Source organism: Bos indicus, chromosome 5 (genome assembly GCF_029378745.1).
Source record: "Bos indicus isolate NIAB-ARS_2022 breed Sahiwal x Tharparkar chromosome 5, NIAB-ARS_B.indTharparkar_mat_pri_1.0, whole genome shotgun sequence".
NCBI classification, from domain to species: Eukaryota; Metazoa; Chordata; class Mammalia; order Artiodactyla; family Bovidae; genus Bos; species Bos indicus.
In genome coordinates, this window is record NC_091764.1 from 46,587,539 (window position 1) to 46,614,955 (window position 27,417).

General features: G+C 34.2%; 1 protein-coding gene across 1 annotated transcript in view; it reads right to left on the minus strand.

The window, feature by feature from the left end:
* Positions 1-799: 799 nt before the first annotated feature.
* The window catches only part of CAND1 (cullin associated and neddylation dissociated 1), a 35,224-nt gene continuing 8,606 nt past the window's right edge, over positions 800-27,417 (minus strand). Inside the window, exons 2-15 of the mRNA XM_019960858.2 lie at positions 26,844-26,987; positions 19,427-19,581; positions 17,072-17,195; positions 15,846-16,102; positions 15,660-15,765; positions 14,413-14,558; positions 11,557-11,849; positions 9,800-9,941; positions 7,967-9,460; positions 7,006-7,101; positions 4,503-4,672; positions 4,262-4,426; positions 3,084-3,191; positions 800-2,350 (exon numbers count right to left, since the gene is read on the minus strand). Of these exons, the coding sequence (XP_019816417.1) occupies positions 2,126-2,350; positions 3,084-3,191; positions 4,262-4,426; positions 4,503-4,672; positions 7,006-7,101; positions 7,967-9,460; positions 9,800-9,941; positions 11,557-11,849; positions 14,413-14,558; positions 15,660-15,765; positions 15,846-16,102; positions 17,072-17,195; positions 19,427-19,581; positions 26,844-26,987 (3,625 nt within the window). The 3' untranslated portion in view covers positions 800-2,125. The remainder of the gene's footprint in view (positions 2,351-3,083; positions 3,192-4,261; positions 4,427-4,502; positions 4,673-7,005; positions 7,102-7,966; positions 9,461-9,799; positions 9,942-11,556; positions 11,850-14,412; positions 14,559-15,659; positions 15,766-15,845; positions 16,103-17,071; positions 17,196-19,426; positions 19,582-26,843; positions 26,988-27,417) is intronic.

Sequence of the window (27,417 nt, forward strand, 5' to 3'; positions counted from 1 at the left end):
CTGATCAGTATGACTCCGCATTTAAAACTTGAGTATTCTTCTTTTACTAACTGTTATATATGTGAATATATACATTGTAATATATATATATATCATATATATAAACACAAATCATATCGACTACTAGAAAAGAGCAGAACCTCTTTAAAAGATAGAATTTCAGCTATATTAAAAAATTAGCCATTTTGCGAGACTCAAAAAACAAAAAACTACAAGCATTTTAGAAGTTAAAAAAACTGAAGGTGAAATCCAATATGTGAAAAGAGTTTGGATTTAACTTCAATTAACTAAGACATTCACACAACATGTCAGTCTCCTACTTGGTCCTAGAGCCTATAGTATTGTAATTTATTGTGAAACCGTGAAACCAAATACTTAAAATATATCCACAACATCTGTACCACGGTAATGCATAGTACATAATATACTAACAGCTTGAAATAAATTTCTATTACAGTTTTTTGCAAATTATAGTATGATTATCACCTGCCACACACTCTGAAACAGCACCAACTTCATGTAACGTTTCATGTCCACATACTAATCAAAATCCTTACTGGTAATGAAGTCTTATGCACGATCATCTGAATACCTAAAGTTAGGCTGTTCGTCTAATAACCACAGTATGTTATAATTAAAATCACCTCATATTTGCATGTTAAAGCAGGTAAGTCAAACAGCAGGAAAAATATTTCTAATTCACAGTTTCAAAAATAAAGGGTGCAGTTTTCAAATATGTGAATGCTTAAAACTCGTCACTCAATTTAACAACTGCCTCCTTCAATACATGTAAACTATGTTTGCACAGCATTAGGAGATGTCTTTTATTTCAGAAGTTAGTTCTTACTGTTACAGGAGCACCACAAATTTGAAGGAATAGGCTACAGTGTGAAAGGAGCTCACTGAAGGATATGTTAAATAAAATTTTAACTACAATATAAGGTACTGCAAAGCTTTGCTTCCCCCCAAGCACAGACCCTTTCATCAGGAGTAGTCAACACTTACCAAATACAATATGTAAATTAGCTCTAGAAGAAAGAGGGAAAAAAATCTAACTCAACTAAAAGAAAATACTATTATTAGCTAACAAACCTGGGATAGCCAGCTTCAGAAGTTTCCAAAAAATAAAATTCACAAGCACACAGTTATTAGAATCACTCGATATGGAATGTAGAGGTCCAAAGGAAATCAAAGAAAAATCTGACTAAGAATTTCTAGGGGGAAACACACGCACACAAATGGGTAACCGAGAAAAACTGAGTACTTAAATATTCAAATTTTAAATGTCTAAGAAAATTTATAATAGAAAAAGTGGCAAATTGTTATTTGGACTTGATTTGCTGAAAACACCTGCAAATTCACACTGGCATTAAGAAAACCAAAGTTTCAAAAATTTACTCCCCTCTCTCTCCAGATATGTGTTTTCTGTGCAAAAATAAATATCTGAAAATTGCACTAATACAATAATACTTATTTTAACTTTTGTATTATGAATAATCTGCACATGCTGCTTTACAGACAATACATATTTGCAAACTTGCTCATGCAAAATTAGTGTGCGCAACAGGGATATTGTTAATCCCCATACTTAAAAAATGATACCCTATTGTCTCTCTTAAACCGCCAACCCCTCTGAAATGTAACAAGTCTTACACAGATAATTCTTGTCTGCCAGCTAAAAATCAATTTATGTTGCTGAAACAAAGTTACACAAGAAAAAGAAACATGGTTTTTGTCTTGCAGAATTTTTGATTTTTAAATAAGAGAAAATTTATAAAAGAAAGAAATTCATGGTCACAAAATTTTAACATTTTAATCCTAAACATTACAGGGTAAATATACTGGACCCTATCTCCATCAATCCTAACGTTTAGTTGTCATTTTAAACGTTGCTCTAACCACTAAAACATCAGTGGTTTTACAACCTCTGGATTATGGAAATACATATTTCTGAAATAAATGCTACAAAAACAACAATGGAAGAAAGTCAAACTGTCTCCATGAAGGGGAAAAAAAGTGGAACATTTTGAAGCTTTTAAATACTTCTCTTTTCATGTCTTATGATTAACCTGTCAAATCAGTGCATCATATGGTCAATGTAATGGTCCCCAGGTTGAACAAATATCTAACTAGTGTCCATTGATTCCAAGTTAGTGGATGATGAATCTTTTTGGATACTTTCAAAGATGGCTGCCAGCTCAGGGTTAGAACTGATCTGTGACTGGAATTCACTCATCAGCGGACTCTTCTCTGCTTCTGGAATGGTTAGCAGTGCTGCCACTGCTCTCATGGCAGATCGCTTTAGTTCATCTTGCTTTTCAAACTCCTGCTTTACTGAGTTTGCTTTTACCTGGAACATTGAGTAAATTTATATTACATGCTATAAAAGGCAGCTCTTATACCAACAAAATCTAAGCACATAAAAATAAAGCAAAGCAACTCTTGCATAGATCCAAAAGGCACATTATTCTTCAAGCAGGGGTGTTTTGAAACTTTTTTAGCAATCACTGTCTCCTTTTAAGGGAATATTTTATACAAAGCCCATTATAAAAACCAGAGTGGGATCTGCTTAGCAAGTCCTACTTTGTCCTCCATCAAACTACTGTTTGATGTTACCATATTTGTTCATTATTCTTCAAACATGTCATGTACTGAAATCTCTGTGCCTTAATTCATATAATCATTTTTGTATGAAAAGTCTTGCTTCACTTTCTGAACCTAAAAATAATCCTGATTTTTTCAAGGTCCATTTTAAATACTGTCTTGTGCATATATGAAGCCTTCTATGACTCCCACACCCATTCGCCTCCTCCAACAGAATTAAACATTTCCTCCTCTTTTGTGGACCTATCACTTTAATCATATCAGTACTTTAAAAATGTGTCACACTGTTAGAACAAACTTTTAAGAATAGCATTTAACAGTGATAAGCTTTCTAAAACATCCACATTTAATACATTAATTTTTGAAGCCAACTGCTACCCAGGGTGCCAGCACAGTTAAATTTGGAAAACCACAGTACAGAATCAACTGAGAATCCTGAACATACCAAGTCTGGCCTAAATCAACATCATCAGTATTACCTTAGTTGTGCACGTGGCACGCAACGGCTCAACAAGTCGGTCCAACCTCTGCAGTACCGCGCTTGGACAAAGGGTAGAGAGTCTCACCAACATTAAAAATGTTAGCATCTATTATGAATAAAAAAGACAAAATTTAGATTCTGAATTTATTTTCTAAAGACAAATCCCAAATTCTGACAAAGTTTTTAAAAGAAAATGACTAGCCTGTGCTACAAAGTTTCATTTTTAGGTAGTCTGCCATTTGGAATCACACAGAATTCAAATCTAAGAAATTTTAGCTACAAGTACTAAAGTTATCTATCATATGGTCCAAAAATACAGAACTAGAAAAGTGATTCTCAATCTTGACTGCACATGAGTTAGAGCTGGGGAGCTTTCCAATTTTTTTTTTACTTCACTCATTGGGATAGGGTCATAAACTAACTGTTTTTCAAAAAGTTCATGTGCACCAAATGGAAAAAAATCAGTGAATGAGAAAATAACTAGAAGAAAAGCTTTATAACAAGTTTCTACTATCTTAGATTTTTCTAAAGAACAAACAAAAAAAAACCCCCCAAAGCCTGCTTATTCAGATTAATCCATTAAAGTCCAATAACCCATAGTCTTTTATCTTAAGACTATAAATTGTAGAAGGATCCTATTCTTTCAGGGCTCTTTTCATTGAATTCTGGGAGAATCAGGTTATTCCATATTACATTATGGAAACATCAAAGTAAGAGTTCTGATAGTATGGCTGAATTACTGCTCAACTACCACTTTTGCCCTGCTTGACCAAAGGCCCTGAGTAGACGATTTTTCAAATCACCGTTTTATAGTTCACATTTTAAATAGGAAGATAAAAAGCAGCTATGAGCAAAGTTCATGCTCTACGCCTAAGAGGCGGTATAATTTCTCTGTGGTTGCATCTACAGATAGCTTTGTGTATAACATCCTTTAACAACACTCTGAATCTGACTTGCTCCGCTAATGACAAGGTTTCTGGATGTTCCTATATGTCAACTGATGTTATTACACTGCACTGCTACTTTGTTTGCATATTAGAGAGTTTCTAACACACTAAAATCATGACAAGTAAACTAATCGTTCTCATTGAATAACAAGAGTAAATTACAAAGGTGAAAGTCACTAGCAAAAAGTATTCTTCTAAAACATTTTATCAACAGGCACAAACATCTCACCTTAATGTCATAATGGTCCTTCAAACCGTCTTCAACATGATTAAGAAATTCAAAGATATCAAGTCTGTCCAGACAACTATCTAGAAGCGTGTACATACACTCAAAAGCTGCCTTTCTAATATCCAGGCCGTCATCAACTGTATGCTTAAATGGACCCATTTCTACCTGTTGAAATACAAAGATATGTAAATATTCTACAAAGTAAAAGACAAGCTTAGGTAAACAATGTAATCTAACGTACCTCTCTTATAAGCTCCTTTCTAACTTTTGTTTCATTATAAAGATGTGGAAGAACAGTATCCAAAAGATCCCTTATTAATGATGGCTTATTATGTGCTGCTGAGTTGAATGTGACCAAAGCTACTCTTCTTACATTTAAATCTGGGTCTTCTAATGTTTTTAGGAAATCACCTGAAGAAATCAAAGAGAAGCAACATAGTTATATGGCAAGTTTAAAATTAAATAGGCATTATACTGTTATTTTACTAGTGTTGGTATTATGGCCATTTCTTGAACGTGGATCATGAAATATGATGAAATACTAAGTGAACTACATAATTTCTTTTGGCAACAGTTATACCATCATGTCTGAATATGAGTGTATTTAACTGATAAACCTATTCTCAGCACCTTTAAACACAGGAGTGAGGGCCCCCAAAGCTCCCAATTACTTTTATAGATAGTTGATAAAAAGGTGGGTGGCAAAGAGAAGTGATGGAGTCAGCAACCACAAGAACTAGTAATGTGAATGACTCTCCTTAAAGTTCAAAATTAGTACTCACACTAAAAAAACCACCAACAGAAGTGGAAGTTTTTTCATTCAAAAAGTACTTGTTGAGCATTTATCGCATGAAGCATTGGGGATACAGCTGTGCGAAAGTCAAATTTATGCTCATATGAAGTTTACATTATATGTATGCTATAGTTTACATTCCAAAGGTGAAATCTTAAAACCTGAGTTCAAAAGATAAACAAGGGTGGGGACAGAGCCACAGCTAAAATATTGTTAACAAGTAAACAATTTATCAGATGACAGAGAAATGTGCCTCCAAAAACTTGTTTTTATCTTTAACAAGAAATGTATAAATTGACAAGAGGTCTAAGAGTAGAAAAGAAGGAAACTGAAGCCTAACATAAGACAAAAAGCTAGAGAAAGTGCCCAGCCACTCTAAACACAGATATAAGTCTGACTGTTCTTGCACATGGGGGAAAGAATATCTTTGGAGTCACACAGATGGTGATCCAAACTGCTTCACTTGTCAACTCTAAGACTGACTTCTAGCAATTTATTATAGGCAAGAGCCTCAGTTTCCCAGTTAATAAAATGAGAATTATAAACTTTTAGGGCCACGGAACAGAATAAATAGCATGCACATTACTGAACACAGTGTCTGGTACATGTATTCATTCATAGCTATTCATCAATATGTAATCTCAACCCTATGATAAGTAATCTTTTAGAATACATGGTGGGGAAAAGGTGCCAGAAGACTTAAATGTATCACAACAGCAATCTGCTAAAATGGGAGATGAAAAAAATGCTTCAAACATCACAGATTGGTAACCTCAAGACTGACCACCCAGGAAAGTTCTGACTACAAAAAAGGTTAAGAGATAGCTTGTGTTCAAGAAGAATTTAAAGCTCCTCACCTCTGTCTGTCTAGAATTACTATGACGGTAAACTGCTTTTAAGTAAAGCTCCTAAAGTACTGCTATCATTATGGACAAATGGTGACACAATCTAGGATCAGTGGTCCCCAACAACTTGGTCTAGGAATTTCAATTTTAAACAACCAGAATGATCATCATCTAACTGAGTAACTACTCCAGTGATGCACACTTGCTGACTGTTGTCAACCTAGAAAGATGTCTCTAGAGATCTGGCACAGGTCTCTTCCCTTGTTGTATCTTGTACAATGCCAAAAATGAGAGTAAACAAAAGAAAAAAGAGGGGAGAACAAAGGCAAGAATCTTCTGACAGAGACTTCCTATGAATTATCTCTACGTCTCAGCATTGTCATCCATTTATCCTCTATGTCCCTCCTACTCTGAGCTAGTAATCCCTTTGTGTAGTTCTTTTAGACTGTTTTTGCCCCTTCTGGCCCACTGCAGAATGGCATGAAGCTGTTAAGTTTCTATGCATACCCCTCTATCCTTTCTGCTGATATCCCCATTCTTTTGTCAAGAAAACCCCAAGAGTTTAGTTACTAAAGACTCTAGGGAAACTGATGATGAAAACAACTTAAGAAGTTATAAAATCATGAAAAATAATAAAGAGATGACCTTTTTCTTTCTTGTGTATCTCCTCTTAGGCTGACAGGGATAAATACCTCAAGAATTATCTTTTTTAGTCTTAAATTTCCACCTTAAATTTAGAAGCCTCCACAGAGCCCCTTGGGAGCTAGAGGGATATAAATAATAACAGAAAATTCAGCCATCACAACTCAAATGAGATTCATTTACAACTGGGAAGAACTTCAGACTGTCAGATCATATAATATTACCCTTTACCCATTAGTTTACTTTAGGTCATTCCCCAAACACTATTACCAAATGTGTAGTTGACTTTAAAGACATCCTAGCATATTTAGCTAATTTCAATTATTTGCAAAATTATGTTTTTAATGAAACAATTACCAGACCCTTAAAATAGTTCCTTGGAGATATATTTAGCTATTGAAATGATTCAGGTTTTGACAATTAACTACTATTTAGGCAGTATTTTTATCTTCATTTGCACTTACCTATGCAGTTCTTTAATAGTGGATCAATAGGTTGTGGATGATCAGAAATAGTAAACTTCACAGCTGTAACCACTGAGCTTCGGGCATATGATGAACCTAATTAAAAATAAATTCTAAGTCTACGGTATTTAAATCCGCTAAAATCCATGGACATCTTTATCATTTTCAAACCACTTCAAGTAACATCAGTGTCTGTAATTCCTTAAAATTCTCTTTGATCAAGAAGGGTATTTCTTCTTTCCCTCAGGATACCAATGGAGCAAAGTTTATTCATTTTGTGAAATATAATCTCGCTAGATCTCAAAACGAACAATTTCATCCAAGGAGGAGGCAGCCTGAGAAACCAGGAGTGAAGGATCTACCCCTCCTAAAAGGGAACTGGTTTAACCACATCAGCAGATAAGATTATCAAATTTATTAAAAATGGAAGCAATTTCTAAGAATGAATGGCCATTTTTACCTTCTCCTTGGATAATAAGGGTTGACACTGGTAAATCTGAAAACTGTTCCCAGAATTTTTCATTTGAACTTAGTTCACCAATTTTAGTACTGTAAGCATGGTTCTCGGGCTTTATTAATTCAAGACCAAAGAGTAACATTAAAATATACTGAACACTAGAAATGACACCAGATTTAATCATTATCTAACTACACTCTTAATTCTTTTAAACAACAAAATGTCATTTGAACATGGCTCCATATTATAAGTTCTACATGTAACAAGATATAGCATTAGCCATCTTTCCAGGCAACCAAATACTAATAACAATTGGGGGGGGGGGGGGGAGGGGAGGGAGGCTCAACAGGGAGGGGATATATATATATATGTGTGTGTGTATATATATGACTAATTCATGTTGTTGTACAGCAGAAATCAACACAATACTGTAAACCCATTTTTCTCCAGTCAAAAAATTTTAAAAATAAAAATTTTCTTAAATAAGAAAATCTAGGTACCCACCTGATATTAAATACCCCTTAAGCCGTGGAAGGAGAGTTTCTGGATCAATTAGAGTGAGTTTGCCTAGACATTCAGCAACAACATTTCTGGTTCCTTCTTCTGCACACTCACAGTGCTTTAGCAATAAGGCCCAGATGTTTTCAACATACGGTTTAAGGCCCACCACTGATGCAGAGCTAATAATTTCCTTCAAGGAATGAAGCAGTAGATACTGCCTTTTGGGTTGACTGGTTATTTCTTGTAAGACAAACGGAAGGTATTCAGGAAGGTTGCCCACACTAATGCTGCCTAATGCATAGGATGCAGCTGATTTGACTTCTTCACTAGGAGATGAGAAAGCTTCTAATATGACAGACTTTAGTTCCAGCTGCCCACTTAAGTCAATATGATGCCCAACTTCTCCAAGAGACAGTAGAGCTAAGAGACGAATTGAATCTGTAGACCTTGAGTTCTTCACATCTTGAATAAACTGACCTACTACAGCTGGTCCTTCTTTAGGGCATGCTCGAGTAAGAGCAGCTACACATTTGGCAATGGAATAATAAGACTGCTTATGAGTAAGAGCTGTGCTCTGAGAATAAACTGGGCCAGTGAGCATGCGCAACAAATCCATATATCCTAGATTATTTGTTCCAGTAACAACCAGAGCTTGGAAAAAGTCTAGCATAGCACTAAGTGCTCCCCCTTGCAATAAAGGTGATCTAACAAGTCCAATAAGTTCATTGAGAATGGATCCACTTATCTTCGAAAGGGAGGAGGGATACACTTTTGCTAGTGTGGTTAGAAAACTGATAGCCATCTGTGAAACATGCATATCACTTTCGCTGATAAGAGGTGGGAGCTCATCTAGAACTGCATCAATCATGGCAGCAGTCAAGCTGTCACTATAGTTTTTAATTAGAATATCTAAAGCAGAAAGGGTACCCAGTTTCAAAGCTCTCTGGTTTTTCCTGAGAAACGAGGCAAGGATAGGAACCCCTTCTCCCAGGACAGGCCTCAAATCTATCTTCAACGGGGACCCAGCAATCAGTGTCAAAGCCTTCACTGTAGTTAACCGTGTAATCTCATTCTTCAGTCTCTCCAAGAAAATCTGAAGTGTATTGGGCAAGTCAGAGCCCAAATTGTCTCCAAGGTTGCAAATAATTTGTCCCATACAGGAAATAGCCCTTTCCTTGACTTCCTGATCAATGTCAGCTGCTTTTAACCTCTTAATGGTACAGGTAAATAGATCTTTGATGTAAGGAGTCGCATCAAACGAGGAAGGCTGATCTAAAGGACGAATTACTTTGACAAGTTGTTGAGTAACAAGAAGAGCTTCAGATGTAATCTTGTAAAATGGGTCTCCAACACAAGCCACCACTGGGGGGACCAAAGCTTGAACGTGAGGATGGAAGACTTGAGGAGAGTGGTTACAGAGGATTACATATAGACAGGACAAAGCATCGATCTTCAAATTTGATGAGCTTGATTTATCATTCAGTGAGAAAATGATTCCTAAAAACCCAACCAAAAAAGAAAAATCCAATATTTTTATGCATGACAACTTTATGAAAGCAAAAATATAAAACTAATCCCTAAAAGACTGCTAAAGCTTCCACTTTATATTATCTCTAAAGTAATAGAAATTCCACAAGCTGTGATAAATATTAAAGTAAAATATTTTAGGGTTTGGTTTTAAACTTTTTACTTTTAACTTTAGATATTCAATGTTCCTATAAAGTTAGTTCCATGTACAAATTAAGTTGTCACAAGTCATTCTTTTCAAGGAAACAATTATTTAAGCTTATCTAAGTCTTAATAAATCCCAAAAGTGATTTACTATTTCTTGCATACCTGGTACAAGTACAGGAATGTGTTGTGTTAGGGCCCCGGGTAATACATTTACCAGTTCAGTTAACATGTTAAAACAACACTGTCGGGTCTTCACACTTTTCTCTTTCATCTGTTTGTGCAGAGCTTTAACAATGTTTGGAACCTGTAATTATCAAGTGCTCATTAGCTGGTTCAGTTATTGGTACTTCCTCAGTTCACTTAACACAAATTACAAGGGATGCGGACGAATGGAAGAATTTTTCTGGTCAAATTCCTAACGAATGGAAGAATTTTTCTGGTCAAATTCCTAATTCTGCTAACTGCTAACAATTAGTTCGATACAAACTTTGTTGCCATCTACTATGCATGTTCTCTTGTAACTATATTTGCTTGATACTGATAAACAGAGAAAAGCTATCATTAGCTTTCTACAGAACAACAGAATAGTCTTCCTTGATTAATTTTACTTATGAAATGCACCAGACTAAATAGAAATCTAAATAATAATTTTCAACCAAAACTTTAGGAACATAATTTATAAACTTAAATAGCACATATAAGCAATTACAGGAAAAAAGACAAATTACAGAAAAGAAACCATTAAATGGGTCTTTGTCTTTGCTTTTCGTTGGCTCTTACAATGAAATCAACCTCACTTCAAATGTAGTTACAAGCAGCAGGAATAGGAGTCAAAGACATCACTTCTATACTTTCTAATATTAGTGAAACCTAAATAGGGTATTTGCTAAAAAGTCTTCAGGAGAGCAGGATACAGACACATACCATATTGAACAATGATGTGAGAACTAGAGGCAAAAGAAAACACCTATCTAATTAATTCATCATAGCACCATCATAATTTTTTGTGATTTTTATCTGCTTTCCATATAGTCAATTACTTATGTCTTGGATACACTTTCTTTTTCTTCTACAATTAATCATCAGTGTTCACCTTTTAAGTTCACCACAATCTATTAAAATTTTTACTACTTAAAACAAGATAGCTATGACACGTACATCCCTTGTCCTAGTTTAGTTGTTTAGTTTCTCTCAAGATCTCTTCTGTAATCCATAAAAATGGACATATATGTACCCTATGGGGATGCTTTAGAGATTACATATAAGATAGGAAAATGCCTAGTGTGTACTAAATATTCAGTAAATGGGGACTATACAGACCTAATATTTAGATCCTAAAGAAGATGTCCTAAAGTGAAAAAATATGTATTTTATCAATAATAGGTGGCATATAAAATCAATAATAATATCAATAATAATACATGGTATATAAAGCCTGTGTGGCAGGCTTCATCGTGTGTTTAAACAGAGCATATCATTTCCATCTTGGGTAGACAGTTTTAAGTAAACCATTATTACAAATGAGAAAACTGAGACTTAATAAAATGTTTAAATAACTTGTCCAAGACCACATACACAAACACACACAGAGTCCTAATTTCTCTAAATTAGAAGAGAAAGCTATGAACACAAGTAGTCCAATTCTACTGCCCTAAGATTTCTCCATTAATACATCAAAGATAAAAGATATTTTATTGAATCTTAAAGCTAATACTGTTCAGCCAAGAAAAATCAAGAAAACTTCAATCAGAATAAATTATAAGTAAGTAATGTTATATGAGGATCCATAAACTATTATACAAACATATCCCAGAAATGTTTCTCTAAAGCTATTCTGGAACTCCTATTTTCATACAAAAACACCATTTTAAAACATCACATTTACTAGCAGGACTTTCAAAACCACACTTTAAACTGACCTGACTCTGAAGCATTGTTAAAGGTGTTTCTCCCTGTTCCATTGCGTCAGGGTCACACAGCCAACTTTGCACAGGACGAGTTTGCTTCAAAAGAGAAAGGTATGCATGAAATACATCTGCTTTTACATTCTCTTCACGCTCTTTAAATCTGGATATCAGTGCAGGAGAGACGGTCTTGTAGAATTCTGGAAGCATTTCATGCCTTGTGCTAACTACAGCATCCAAGCACTTAGCAGCTGCACGTCTCACTTTCCAACTCATGTCATCATCGTCACTGTATTCATCATCACTCCCTAAAGAGAAGTTTTAATGTTAACAGACTATTAATCATAAGAAAAGTTTAATACAGAAAATAAATTGATAATCATAACTAAGATAATTTTCCAACTTTTAAGATACACAGCCAGAGACAGATTTAAAAAGAACTCGTTCATAAACCAGAAGCAGTTTACTTAAAAAATCTACAAATAAACCTCTAAAGAAAAATGATCTGATTGTGTTTTTAACTTAACATTTTCTCGTTGATGGATAATGAGCTGTTTATTAACTATCATTTATTAACACATTAAACATCTTCAGATTACAAATACGTATAAATGTCCCAGCCTTTTAAATAATATGAATAGAAGTTCAATTCAAAAGATTCACTTGACACTACAGGAAAACCAAACAACGGGGGAGTTCATAAGATAAACCATAAAAATAATGATCACCAATGGCATATCACACTGTGAAACTAATTTTTCAGGGGTAAAAAAGAATCCTGACATTAGCTTTCTTTGTGGCTACATGGCTTTCCATTAAATTTGTTGATGGGCTATTAGGAACAAATATGCATATTCTCAACTTATTAAAATATTATCTTAATATAGCTTAAAGAACCTATACTTTCTCAGTTACAACAATAAAATTCTGTCCACAGAATAGAGCACTAGCTTCTCCAAATTCCTGCTAAACATTAAAACAATATTCTAAGCTTAAGTATTAACAACTCCATCTCACTTATACCAAATACTGCTAAATCAAGGCATTTGATTTGAAGAAAAATTACAGGGCACTATCAAGTAGACTATTTAAAGCAAGTAAGTAAAAATTTTTAGAGAATGTAAACATTTCCAATGGCAACCCAACTATGGGAATAACTTTATAGAAATATACTTTATTGAAAAAGTTATAAAAATTAAATAGCCTAATAACTAAAATTATGGTTATATAAGTTACAGTAACACTATGATAAAAATATATTAGGTATCAGAAAATATTAGGTGTAATGAAGAAAGAATGCTAAAAAGGGAAATAGGAGTATGCGGTATGGGAAAGTCCTGAGATGGGAGACTGGATGAGGGAGGTATGTAAAAGAAGTAATCAGGTATAACCCCAAAGTTTTTGGCCTGAGAAACTAAGAATAGAGGTGCTATTCTGAGATGGAGAAGTCTAAAGAAGAAACAGGTTAATAACCAGTCAGTGGAGGAAGGCTGGGAAGAAGATATTCTGGACATCTAGGCAGTGTATCAATTAAGCAGTTTTGCATATATGAACCTAGAATTAACAGGAAAGATCTGGGATAAAGTTTGGGTTTTCAGCATACTGATATTAAAGCCAAAAGACTAGATGAGATCAACAAGATTATAAGAACATAACAGAGAAGTCAAGAACTAAGCCCAGAAATACTCCACAGTTTAGTGATCAGGGTGATGAAGAGGAATCAGCATAGGGAAAGAGAAGGAGTAATCACAAAGACAGGACTAAAGCCAGGAGAATCTGATATCGTGGCAGTTAAATGAAGAAGTGCTGCTGAAAACTGAGGAACAAGCTAAGTCAAACATCTGAGGTCACTAGCAATCACTGCAAAACTGGATTCAAAACAAAAGGGGGAAAAAGGAGTTGGAGAGCATTTATTCTTTTGAGGAGTTCTGTTATAGTGCAGAGAAACTGAGCAGTATCTGTCGAAAGTCTAAAATGAGACTAAGAGAGAGTTTTTGTATCTTTTTTTTTCAAATGGATGAAATTACAGACTTTAGAGCAAAGGCATTACCTAAATTCATTCAAAGAATCAAACTTAAAAAGTATAATTAACAGGAAATCCACCAACACATAAACCCAATAACTTATTTAAACATTGCTATTATGATTCTTTTAATAGAACAGAGACAACTACACATGAGCAACCCTGTGCCTTTGATGTGTTACTCCTTTCCACAGTAAATACAACAAATCTCAGCACAATGACATCAATCTCAGGAACCTCAGAAATACTTGGATTAATCATGAAAGTTAAGTAGAGCCTCAAATAATACTTAAAATTTCTCATTAAAAGTAACTATGCATCAGATCAGATCAGATCAGTCGCTCAGTTGTGTCCGGCTCTTTGCGACCCCATGAATCGCAGCACACCAGGCCTCCCTGTCCAACACCAACTCCCGGATGCATAAAACAAACCAAACTGCTAGGAATATGTTATAGATATCTATAGGTACAATTTATTCATTTCCCTCCTTACAAAAACACTGTGTAATCACTGATAAGTGCTTGCCAAGAGAAAAACACTAACATTTTTTTTAGCTTATTTAAAAAAATTAAATTGGGACAGAGTAATTTTGTTATCTACTTTTCATTCAACTTATTAACCGCTTTAACAAATGTTTACCTAGAACATGATTTTGAAAATGTTGCATACAGTTCAATAGCTGGACGCCCCGTAATTAAATCAACTTGCTCTTGTTGAATACTGTGGTTATTTCCACTTTCACTATTATAAGCAAGCAAACAAACAGTACATTCTGGGGCTAAGAATCATCTCCATCTATAATTAGTTCTTTCATGAAAATATAACAAATCCTACTTAATTTGAAATACCTTGGTCGTCATCATCACCACCGTCTGCATCCATGGCATTTTCATCTTCATCTTCATCATCATAATTATAATTAGGATCATAAGTAAGATACTTAAGACATATATTTATAATGGTAGAAACATGGGGATACACTTCCTTAGGACATCTGTAGAAAAAACAAAAGCTACCTTGAATAATTGTACTTATTTTCTTGATTCAGTATCTGTCAACTTTATTAGCAGATTGTCTTCCGTTTAACGTTTTAAAACATTTACTTTTCAAATTACTCTTTTTTAATCAATTTTAAGATGAACTCTTCCCTCCTACCACCACCACCACCACTTAACACCTTTGAAGTCAGGATGATTTTTACAATAAATGATATGACATGGTTAGTGTGGGGTCATACAAAGAGAGATCTGCACACAGTCTATCTTTTCAACATACAGCTATAACACAAAGGCCAAATAAATGCATTCTTCAGTAACTAGCATTACTGGTAAAAATGGCAGGGTACATTAATTTAGGTTTGGTCTTATAACTTTAATGTTCAGAAGACAGAACGTATAGTAAATGCCCAAGAATAAGTATTTCTCAATTAAAGGTATAGAAATGAACCCCACAATTTGTAGCAATTTTATATGACTATAAAGCTACTTATCGAAAACCATGAGTGAAAACTGCTTACTATTACTACAAACAGCCAACAGTCAAGTCACAAAACACTGTGTTACAATGCTGTCAATTCTAGCCAGGAGTGTGGGGGGGCGGGGGGGGGACGGGGGGGACAATCTCGCTACTTAGCCAGTATGATCTTCTCACACATAAATGCAGTTATTATTAGAACCAAGGTTTTCAAACTGAGAATCACTGCCCTAGCAAATATAACAGATCTCAAAAATTGTTAAAGAGATACAAAATTCACTAGTATATATTTCTGACCAGATCATTAATTTGTTCTGGTAAACCACATTAAGACAACTGGAAGACAATTATATATACTTTTCCCAAGTTCTTTAAGTTCTAACAGTAAGGAGGAAACATTTCAAAATAAATGTGATGACTGTATTTTAAAATAAAGATGATACTCACTTCAAATACTGTATTGTTATCACTTATTATTTAAAACTTAATTAAAACATCTGAAATCCAAAATTCAATCCAGCTGTGAGTAAAATAATCCATTTTTCCTCACCCACCAAATCTAGATCTTATTATTCTATTCTTAAGAAAAAATATTTGAAAAATAGGTATCTTTAAAACTTGCCTTCTCACAAATGATTCAAAGGCTTGAATGCAGTACTCTCTTAATTCATCGTCATCTACATTACAAAATTTTACCACCAAAGGAATTATCTTCTCAAGGTATTCACCTAAGAAAAGCATATTGGTTCTTATAAATATTCATTAATATGTTTTAAAGAAAATTTTTAATTATATAAATATTTCTTACCTATTCTATGACCAGCTTGCCTACTAATAGCAGCAATACATTGTATGTAGGTTCTTGTTGTTGACATGGAATCATTTTTGGACAACTCTGACAACAGATGTTCAATAAGATCGACAAAAACTATATTTCCACAGCTCATAACCAGATGGCCAAGAGCAATAATGGTTCTTTTCCTCACTGCAAGTCTAGGGCTGGTCAACTGGGGGAGCAGACAGGTCAGAATTGAAGGATGGAAATTAACAAGAAGTCCTCCTTGCCTTAAAACAAAATGAGAAGAGAACAAATAAATTCAAAATGTCCAAGAACTATTACAATTTCTGCCTTCTGACCATCTCTCGATTACTTCTTCTCCCTATTGTCTTTTCTCTACAAATCTATACACTCAGTTTCAACCCACTTTGTTGGTTCAACTCCTCTCTCTCAAATCATTTCACATGTGCAGTTCAATGACTCAACAGCAGTCAAATATCTGTGTCCGGTGCAGTGCTAGTGATAAAGTCACACAGAGGACAAAAGGTCTAACTGAATTTTCACTACATATCAAATTAATAAGATTCCAATCAATCAGAATGATCTCCGACTACCTTCTATTCATTCTATATTCTGGAATACTAGAATATGTTTCCCACCTCAAGACTACTCATATATTCTGATATATTTTATCCTTAAGCACATATATCTGTGCTCTGACCACTTTGCAAAACTAAATCCAGATGTGGTTTCCATAACAAACTTTCATGGCTCCTTCCATTTTAAATGTCAAAATACACCATACTCTGCGTTAATATTTAGTCCAGCTCTGCCTTACATTACAGCCATTTGTCTTATCTCCTATAGTGAAGTATAAGCTTTTTGTGTGCTAGGATAGCTCTTCACTTTTACTGTGTATTTGTACCATATGAAGGCACTTGATTACTTTCAAGTTCAAGTGAATTAGCCACAAATGATAACTATATTCAAGAAAATAAAGGGTAAAACAAAATATAAAAACTGTGCTGAAATATTTAAATTACAAATTTTATTATTTTTCAAGCTACAAGAAATATGCTTGCTATGTAATATTACGTGAGTATAATTAGCTTTTTTCTTCCCTCACCCCTAACCACACATTTATAAAACAATTTAAATATGAATAATTTGACCAAGTTTTATTATATTTATCAGAAAGAGTTCTTAATAAATGCAAATATCTGTATATAAGTAATAGAAACCACAGTCACGTTTACCTGCTTAACATATCAGCCATAATATCCAAGGCTTCTAGCTGAACAGAGACATCTTCCTGCTTTGCTATTGCACTGGTAAGACGCCCAGTAATCTTTTTACATACATTAGCAGCTAATGCAGACCCTGTATGAAAAAGGAACCATAACTTCAAGGCGAGTATGTTGAATTCCACCTTAAATTCATTCTAGTTATTAAATATTCAGCAATTCTAAACTTGATTTAAAAACTGACTCGAGAGATCCACGTCAGAAAAATGTTTCAAAATAGGCTGTTTTTCAATAAAATAAGTTATTAGACATAAACAAGAATTAGAGATAACTGCAGAAGAGTGCATGAAACAGGGAAAACAATATTGATTCAGTAAACTCATACTGCACAACTATTTCTGTGCACCAGTGGGAATGCTGGCTATGGAGCTATTAGCAGCTATAATGTTTACAACTCTAAACTGGAAAGCACATAACATTTTTCTCTACTTGAGTCATCTTTAGTAGTAACCTAATGAGATCCTTTCCAATCTAAGTAGAAATGTTGTTCCAGGAGACTCATCAAAAAGGTTATTAATATTTTAAAGTAGATCTATATTGTTACTGACCAGAGAGAGGAAAAAAAGGAAAAAGAAACTGTGAAAGTAAAAATCTGCATGGTTAACAGAATTCCTGTTAGAGCCAGAAATCGGCTAAAAACAAACATGTTTTAATGAGGGGAAAAAATGAGGAAAATTATCAATATAGCTAATAAAAGGATGCTTGCTCCTTGGAAGAAGTTATGACTAACCTGGAAGAAGTTATGACTAACCTAGACAGCATATTAAAAAGCAGAGACATTACTTTGCCAACAAAGGTCCATCTAGTCAAATCTTTGGTTTTTCCAGTGATCATGTATGGATGTGAGAGTTGGTAGTATGAAGAAAGCTGACTGCCAAAGAAGTGATGCTTTTAAACTGTGGGGTTGGAGAAGACTCGAGAGTCCTTTGGACAGCAAGGAGATCCAACCAGTCAATCTTAAAGGAAATCAGTCCTGAATATTCACTAGAAGGACTGATGCTGAAGCTGAAACTCCAGTACTTTGGCCACCTGATGCAAAGAACTGACTCACTGGAAAGACCCTGATGCTGGGAAAGACTGAAGGCAGGAAGAGAAGGGGACGACAACAGAGGATGAGATGGTTGGATGGCACATCACCAAATCGATGGACATGAGTCAGCAAGCTTCAGGAGTTGGTGATGGACAGGAAGCCTGGCATGCTGCAGTCCATGAGATCACAAAGAGTCGGACTTGACTGAGCAACTGAACTGAATACAACTATAAATGACATACTCAAGAGTTGGTGAAATGTTTTTGAAGTAACTAATTCAGTAAGGGTAAAGTAACAATGACATGATACAGTGAGGAAAAAAAAGCCCATCAACTCTGGGTTAGAAAATAATGTGTATGAATCTTCTTCACCCAACAAGCTAATCAAAACTTTGGATGAACTGACCTAATCTCTCTGAATTTCAATTCTCTTATCAACAATCTACAGTATTAAGACCTCCCACAGGATTAACATTTGGACAAAGTGAAATAGTATACATGCATCATCTAGCATGATAGTTAGCACAGTAATTAATAAATATTAAGTAAATGAATGAAAACTACATACTAAGACTACATTTTTACCAATACACATATTTCCATGAAAGAGTAATTGCACTCCATTTGCAGATGAGACAGTAACTTTAGACTGTTAATTTAAGCCAATAGCTTAGTAGTCAAGACCAATTCTAAAACTTACATAAAAATTTCTGTTGGAGATCAAAAGCTAATTACTTGACAAATTCATTAACTGTAACTGTTTTAAACTTTTTAAAATTGTAAGTAGTTATAAAAGGCTCAGCCTGAATTAAAGATACTAGTAAACTGAAATCTTTCATAGCTATCTTAATAGTGTTAAGTTTTACACCATAAATTCTAATGCAAAGCAAAATTAATACTGAAAATGGAAAGCTAATCAAAATAACTCATGGTTTTGGGTATCTTTTCTCCCATTGCATACACTGGTTTGACTCTTTTCTGCAAGTCACTGTACATGCAATGATATAAAATCAAGTTCCAACACCAAAAATTTTCAGAACTGGCATTCCAAAAATACTTAAATTCAATCAAAATAACTGAATTTATTTTTAAGCAAAAATAAGACTCTATAGACTTTTTTCCCCTCACTGTTCAAAGGGATATTTACAAAGATCTTTCAGGGGTAAATACATCTCTCTCTCTCTCTCTCTCTCTCTGTGACCAGGAGGAAAAAAAAATTAAAGGAGAAACACTTCCATTTATAAAAGGGAAACAGAAGGAAAAAACACTCTTGCTTACCACTGGAAGCTGGAGGAAGTTCTCCAATTACTGTCTTGAGGCCAATACTCGAAATATCTCGAAGTTGTTCTTTATCAGAAAGCATGTTAGTGCAGAGGGTATCTACAATTGTCTCTACTTGGTACTCTTTCACTTTACTCACTAAAGGGCCAAGACTGAAACACAAAAAGAAAAAAGAAAAAAATTAACCTAGATAAAAAAAAAACACAGAAAGAGAGACAAGTAGTATACAAATAAGAGTATAAAAAATTCTTGGTTAATAAGCTTCTGGCAGTTTCTAATTTCTTCCCATTTATTTTCTTCATAGTATCATGAAACTCAAGATGCTTTCACCCGACCCCCACCCTTGGCAAACCCTTCAAATACACATCTTGTAATAAAAAAGCTAATTAGGAGTCTGTTCCTAACAAGAATCCCATGATTTACCAGCAATAGAAATTCTATCCAACATATCACATTTGCCAACTGTGATCCTTTCTTCCTACCATCTAACACCAACTTCATTCAATTCATAAGCCCAAGAATTTATATTTCTTTTATTTTCTTGTTTTAAGCATCAAGTAATCAGTTGCAGAAACCAAACAAGTCAGAACCTCTCCATGCTTCCAAAGCATCTTGAATATGCCTTTCATATTAGTATCTCATACTGCTACATACATGCACTGCATGTAAGTCCACTGGTTGAGGATAAAGGCAAGCTCTCCTCCTATGTCCTTCCTACAGAATTCAGTACATAGATACCTGGGGCATGACTATCCATTGAAGAGCCACTGTACTCAAGACTGTACTGAATAACAAAAGTACGGCCCTGATCTTCAAAAATTTACCATCTGGTTGGTGAGGTAAGGAACTCACATAACTATTTTAGAAATTAACTGAAGGCATTCACTACTCTGCGCAACAGAAAGAAAAAAAAAGGTAACTTTTAAATGCAATGTTAGTATTTATTTACAGACAGGAGACTGCACTTCAGAGAAATTTTAGGTACTTGCATTTACGGGATATAGTTAGAAAAAAGAGCATTTCAAATGGAAGGATCAGATGCTAGAATGAATACAATACACACTAAAGAGATGAGAAGTCAAAAGAATTGCCTGACTTAGTCATTACTCATATTAGTTTTAAACTTTCAGGGTTACTTTTCAGGGACCCCAACTCAAACTTTCAGAATTGTTGCTATAAAATATTGCCCCCAAAAAGGTAAAAAACAAAACAAAACAAAACCAACAGGGACTTCTCTTTTGGTCCAATGGTTAAGTTAAGACTCTGCCTGCCAATGCAGGGGACGTGGGTTCAATCCCTGCTCCAAGAAGATTCCACATGCCATGGGGCAACTAAGCCCATGCGCCACAACTCCTGAGCCTGAGCTCTGCAACAAGAGAACCCACCCTCAATGAGAAACCTGTGTACCACAACTAGAGTAGCCCCTACTTATTAGCACAACTAGAGAAAGCCCTCTCACAGCAATGAAGGCCCAGAGCAGCCAAAAAATAAAAATGAATTTGCAAAACTAAATAAAAACCAACAACAAAAGAAACAAATAGAAAAAAGGCAAAATGGCATACTGAAAGCGTCCTACATCAATATTTACAATAAACAATGAACTAAAAAACAATACCATCAAAGGGAAGAAATTATGAAACTGAATAGGAAAAAAAGCAAGACTTAACCATCTGCTGTCTACAAGACACATAATTTAAAAATAAAAACAGATTAAAAGCTGAAAGTAAGAGAAAAAAGATGCACTATGCAAATACTAGTTAAAAAAAAAACTGGGGCAGCTATATTAACATAAGAAAAAATATATTCCAAGATACAGTATATTTAAAAAGAAATATTTTTACTCATAAAAACATCAAACATCAGGAAGACATAATTATAAATATGTATGCCTCTAATCATACAGCTTTAAAATACATGAAGCAAAAATTGCCATTATTAAAGAGAAAAACAGATAAACAGACAATGATAGTTGAAAATTTTAACACTCCTTCTCTCAGTATTTAATATCAAGGAAAAAAAATCACAAAGGATATATAAATCAGAACAACACTACCAGCTACCTTGACCTGACATTTATAATATATCACATCCAACTTCTGTAGAAAACACTTTCAAATATACACAGGGAGCATCCACCACAGTGAAAGCCACTCAGTCACGTCCAACTCTTTGCGACCTGATGGACTATACAGTTCATGGAATTCTCCAGGCCAGAATACTGGAGTGCGTAGCCTATCCCTTCTCCAGGGGATCTTCCAACCCAGGAATCGAACTAGGGTCTCCTGCTTTGCAAGCAGATTCTTAACCAACTGAGCTATCATATGCTGAATCATAAAACCAATCTCAGTGAGTAGACAGAACAATACAAACCAAAACAAACAAAATAAACCTCTCTGAAATCTTAAAGAGTATGATTCTCTGATCATATGCAATTAAGTCAGAAACCATTAAAAATAAACATCCAGAAAACCTCTAAATATTTGAAAATTGCTTCTAAATAACTGGTAAATCAAATAATCATCACAATGGAGATTAAAAATGCTTCAAACTGAATGATATAAAAAATTAATCACACACTACTTAGAGAAAATATACCTTTAAATGTTTAAGAATTAGGAAAGGAAAAAATGAGAGGAAAGAAAAATAGTTAAAAAAAAAAAAAAAGCAATCAGTAAAATAAGGCAACACACAATAGGGAAAATGAACAAACCTTAAAGTCAGTTCTTTGATAAGATTAGTAAATATGGTAAATCCTTGATTAAATGAATTGAGGGGAAAATAGAGAAAACAAATTACCAAAATTAGGATTAAAAGAGGTGGATATTCACTGATAACAATTGTTAAGGTAGAATATCCCAAGGAATGAACAGAAAGTACTGTAATAATTATGAGATACTGCAGTTAATGGTTAAAAGATCTAGTTATTATTGTAATTGTTGATCCTCTTCAAATATTTCTATAGCTTCAACACAATTTCAATCAAAATTTGAGCAAGCTTATTTTTAACACAGAACCTGAGAAACTGATTCTAAAATTTACATGAAATACAAAGAACTTAAAATACTCTTGAGAAAAGAAAAATGAGGCTAGAAAACTTACATGACCTTACTTCAGACTGCTACAGATCTGTACCAGCGTTTCTCAACCAAGGGAGATTTTTGCCCTTCAACAAAAATTTGGCATGTCTGGAGACATTTTTGGTTGCTCCTACTGAGGCATGAAAGAATACTACTGGCAAAAATAGTGGGTAAAAGCTGAGAGACTGCTAAATATCCAACAATACATGGAATGTACAAGATAGTTCCCCATAACAAAGAATTATCTGGTCCCAAAACTCAAGAGCACCAAGCCTGAAAAAGCCTGAGCTATGCTAATAAAACAATATGGCATTGACATTAGAATAGACAAATAGACCAGTGGAACATAACAGAGTCTGGAAACAGACCTAACACTTTTATAGTCAATTGACTTTTGATGGAGATGCCAAAACTGACAGTACAGAAAGGAAGATGCTTTCAATAAATGGCGCTTCAACAACTGGATATCCATATGCAAAAAAAGAAATAACCTCAATTTCTACTTCATAAAAATTAATTCAAGATAGATCACAGAACTAAAAAGCTGAAACTATAAAGCTTTTAGAAAACAAGGACAATCTTTGCAACATAATATAAACAGATTTCTAAGAACACAGAAAGCAATAACCATAAAAGCTGAAACTAATTTATAAATTAAGTCAAACTAAATTTTAAAGTAAATTAAAAATTTAAGGTCAAATTGGGAGAAAATACTTATAAAACATATATGTGCAAAAGGACATATACCCAGAATATATGAACTACAATTCAGTAATAAAAAGACAACCTCAATTTTAAAAACTGGGGAAAGTCCACAAAAAAGTAAATGGCAATAAACAAACAAAACAGCATTAAACATCAGTAGTCATTCAGAGAAATGGAAATTAAAACTACACCTATACACCAATTAAAAGAGATAAATTAAAAAGCAACATAACCAGGACTTCCTGGCAATCCATCAGTTAGGACTCCATGTTTCCACTGCAGGGGGCACAGGTTTGATCCATGGTAGGGAAACCATCTGCAATGTTGAGAGTCGTAGCCAAAAAAAAAAAAAGTAACACAACCAACCGTTGATGATAATGCGGAACAACTGTACTTTCATGTAAAATGGTACAAATACTTTGGAAAACAATTATCAGTTTCTTAAAAATCCAAATGTTCATGCATGCTAAGTCGCTTCAGTCATGTTCAACTCTTTGCAAGCCAACAGACTATAGCCTGTCAGGCACCACTATCCATGGGATTCTCCAGGCAAGAATACTGGAGTGGGCTGCCATTTCCTCCTCCACGGGATTTTCCCCCAGGCAGGGATTGAACCTGAGTCTCTTATGTCTCCTGCATTGGCAGGCAGGTTCTTTACCACTAGTGCCACCAAATAGACAACAGCAATTTCATTCTTCCTAAGAAATAAAGACAGACACATGTCCTAAGATTCTTACAAGAATGTTCATTCTACCTTTATGCACAATAGCCAAACCCTAAAAAGATATCAGTGAACTACTAGTCAACAGCAAAAAGTCACAAAACACTAATATATCCAAAATAAAACCAACTTAAGGTGAACAATGTTGACCTCTAGTAAGAAGTTGTGAGGTAAGGATACAATTTTATGTTTTCCAAATGGTAATCCAGTTTAAAAGAAAAAAAAGTTCAACTTTTCTCATGATGCCACCAACTGCATCACGTAGTTTCCATCCTATTTTCCACTACTGTTCTATTAATGCGTCACTACCTCACTGCTTTCATTAGATAAACATAACACTATGTTTTCATATCAAGCAGGGTTAACCAATACATCTCCAAGTCCAGTGATTTTTCAGGGCTTTTGTGGTCTAACAAGCAAATATCCTGCCCCTCTTTGCAAAATGCCCTTTAGAATCAACCCCAGCTTGTGGGAAAAACTTGATTTTTCGAGTTAAGTTAGCATTAAAATAACCCAGAACTAACAACTCTGTTGAGTTATTCTATCCAGGGACCTGAGATGTCTTGCCATTTGTTCACAAGTACATTTTTGCTATTGGTCAAGAGTATTGTCAAGTTTTTCTCCTATAAAAGTTTTTTAACAAATAAAATTATATGCTTACTTTAAACCACACAATATCCTCACCCAAAGTCACCACTGTAACATCTGTTACATTTATTGCTAGGCATTTTGTCTTTCTGTTGCTGTAATAAACGGACATTTGCTTCCATATCTTCTGTTTTATTTGCTTATATGAAGGCTGATTTTTGTTCATTAATTTTACAGCACACTCCTTCACTGAATTTTTTATTCTCTTTTCTTGATTGACTTGTTTTTGGCTATGACCTTTTAAAATTCTTTTATGTCTTAATTTCCTCCCCCTTGTCTTACAGTAGCTAATGCCTTCAAAAGAAATCTAATGAAGATAGAGAAACACTCGTGTTCCTGCCTTTAGTGTGAAAGTATCTGGTAATTTAGTGGCTTTTGGGTTGAGGTATAAATGTGTTTGTGCACTTTTTAAAAAAGGACCTATGGATTTCCTGTTATTAAATGCTTTACTTGAAACGAGTGATGAATTCACGTCAATGATATAAAGCATCTCTGACCTGTTCTTCACTCTGACATTAAATATGATGCCAGTTTTCAGAAAGCACTTCATTCCTCTAATTATATTAAGCAGTCTAGGTGTTGGATTTTATTTTTTTCTTTTAAACGAAGAACAAAAGTTGAATCTCATCAGTACCTTGACAACTAACCAGATAGTTTTTTCCCCTCATCTATTAACATGATGAAATAAAAATATTAATAAAGCCCATAATATTAAATTGTCCTTATATTCAGGATGAAATCCACTTGGTCATGGTAAACTGCACTTAATATACTACTGATTTTATTTTGAACATTTAAATGAAACTGATGTGTAATCTTCTTTTAGTGTTATATTTAGTCAGAATTTGTTATCAGTATTTTGTTTAAAAGGTTTTAATACTTTATGTTGTAAATAATTCTAGAACTATCTATACTGGAATTATCTGTTGTTTGAAGTTTCAAAGAGTGTGTGAGAAGATTTTTGGGCAGGGGTTTCTTTTGGGTGATGAGTTCTTTGACAGATTTTTCAATTTCTTGATAAAGCTACTTAGTGATTTATCTATTAGGACTTTCCCTCCTCCTAGAATCAGTTCTTGAGTTTTATCTCCTAATATATTACCTTTGTTTCTATCTTCTTTCTTATATTATTAAATATATGTCATTTCCCCCCACCTGTTAAATTTTATGTATAAGAGATCATCAAAAGCTCAGGTTTCTAACAAGATTCATACTCAAGTGAATAAAGATCTGTGTACCTCTCAATCTGGGACAAAACCTACTTTTTATTATCATTTTTAAAGGCTAGTTAATTGCTCAGCACATATGTTAGACAAAATTTTGTTTGTTAATAAGCACATACCAAAATAAAAGATGAAAATAACTACTAAAGTAAAACTAGACTCATTGGCTCTATTCTGCAACTTATTTTTTTTTTGAAGACCCATTTTATTTTAAACCTGCAAATGCCCCAAGTTAAAGAAAGTTGTATTACATGTCTAGAAAAATCTATGCTGACCAATGATTTCTCACACTTTGCCTGTTTTTACAGATGTGTAAATCCTTAGCCTTAAATAAATTTAAAGCCTTTATAAGAATATTCAAAAGTAATAATGAGAATGCTCTATTTAAATTAATACCACATATTATATGTCATACAAAATGAGATTAAATTCTATAATTTAACTTTATAGGAAGCCAAAGTTATTGTACTTACCAATAACTTACTATGTAAGTTTTTAAGGATCTCTAATATTTGATATGCATAAATTAAAAAGGTGCATTAATACAATTTACCAAGAACTCAAATTCTCTACCCAGTTGTCAATATCACACCTAAAAGATGCTCTCAATGCACCACTCTCCAAAGTAATGGGAATTCTTTTAACTGTTGTATCATCAGTGTTAAGTGAACTATAGTTTTAACTGCTGCTATCCTTTACTAAGTCTTATTATTTTTTACTTCCCTTATCATTGGTTCTTAAACTCCACACTGCCTTGGAATATACAGTAAGTAGGCCTTTTAACCCAGCTAAAAAATCTGGCCAAATAAGTAAGAGAACCAGTCTTTCTAAAGTTTCATAAGATATAAATACCATTGTTCTAGCCAATATAGAAACTACATATAAGGATGTGTCTACGTACCAAGTACAAATGCTAAGTCAAGATACCCACAAAGTCTAAAACACTCCACAAAGACTCAGAACAAAACTAAGAAAATTTACCAGTTACCATATTGAACTTTTTAAAAGCTGAGGTGGTAGGAATCAAGTAAAACACAACTCACCATTTGACAGCTAAATTCTGTACCTCTCCATTTTTATCTTCCAGTAACTTCAAAATCATTTTCACTACTTTTCTTTCACTATCATCATCCAACTTGATGGAATCTTTCTGCAGTTCTGTCATCAAATCATTTGTAGCCATAAACCTAATAAAAGATTAAAATTTGTCAGTAATTAAAATTTTTAAGCATTAACAAAAATCACTGTTTTCAAATCTAATGCTATCACTCATATCTAAGTCCTGATGTACTCTTTTAAATAAGGTATCATTGGCTTTATTTTCCTCAGGTTAGCCTTGATTTCAAATTTACTGACAGGACCTTCAATGAATAATAAAGCTGACCCTTGAGCAACGTGGGCATTAAAGGTGCCAAGCCTCCCCATGCCCCACCCCCTCCTCCACATCTCATCAAAAATCCATGTATAACTTTACAGTCAACATCCACAACTGCACAGTTCTCCATCTGCAGATTCAACCAATCGCAGATCATGTAGTATATATGGCATGCATTTAATGAAAAATGTTCCCATGTTAAGTGGACCCGTGAAGTTCAAACCCATAGTTATGGGGTCAAC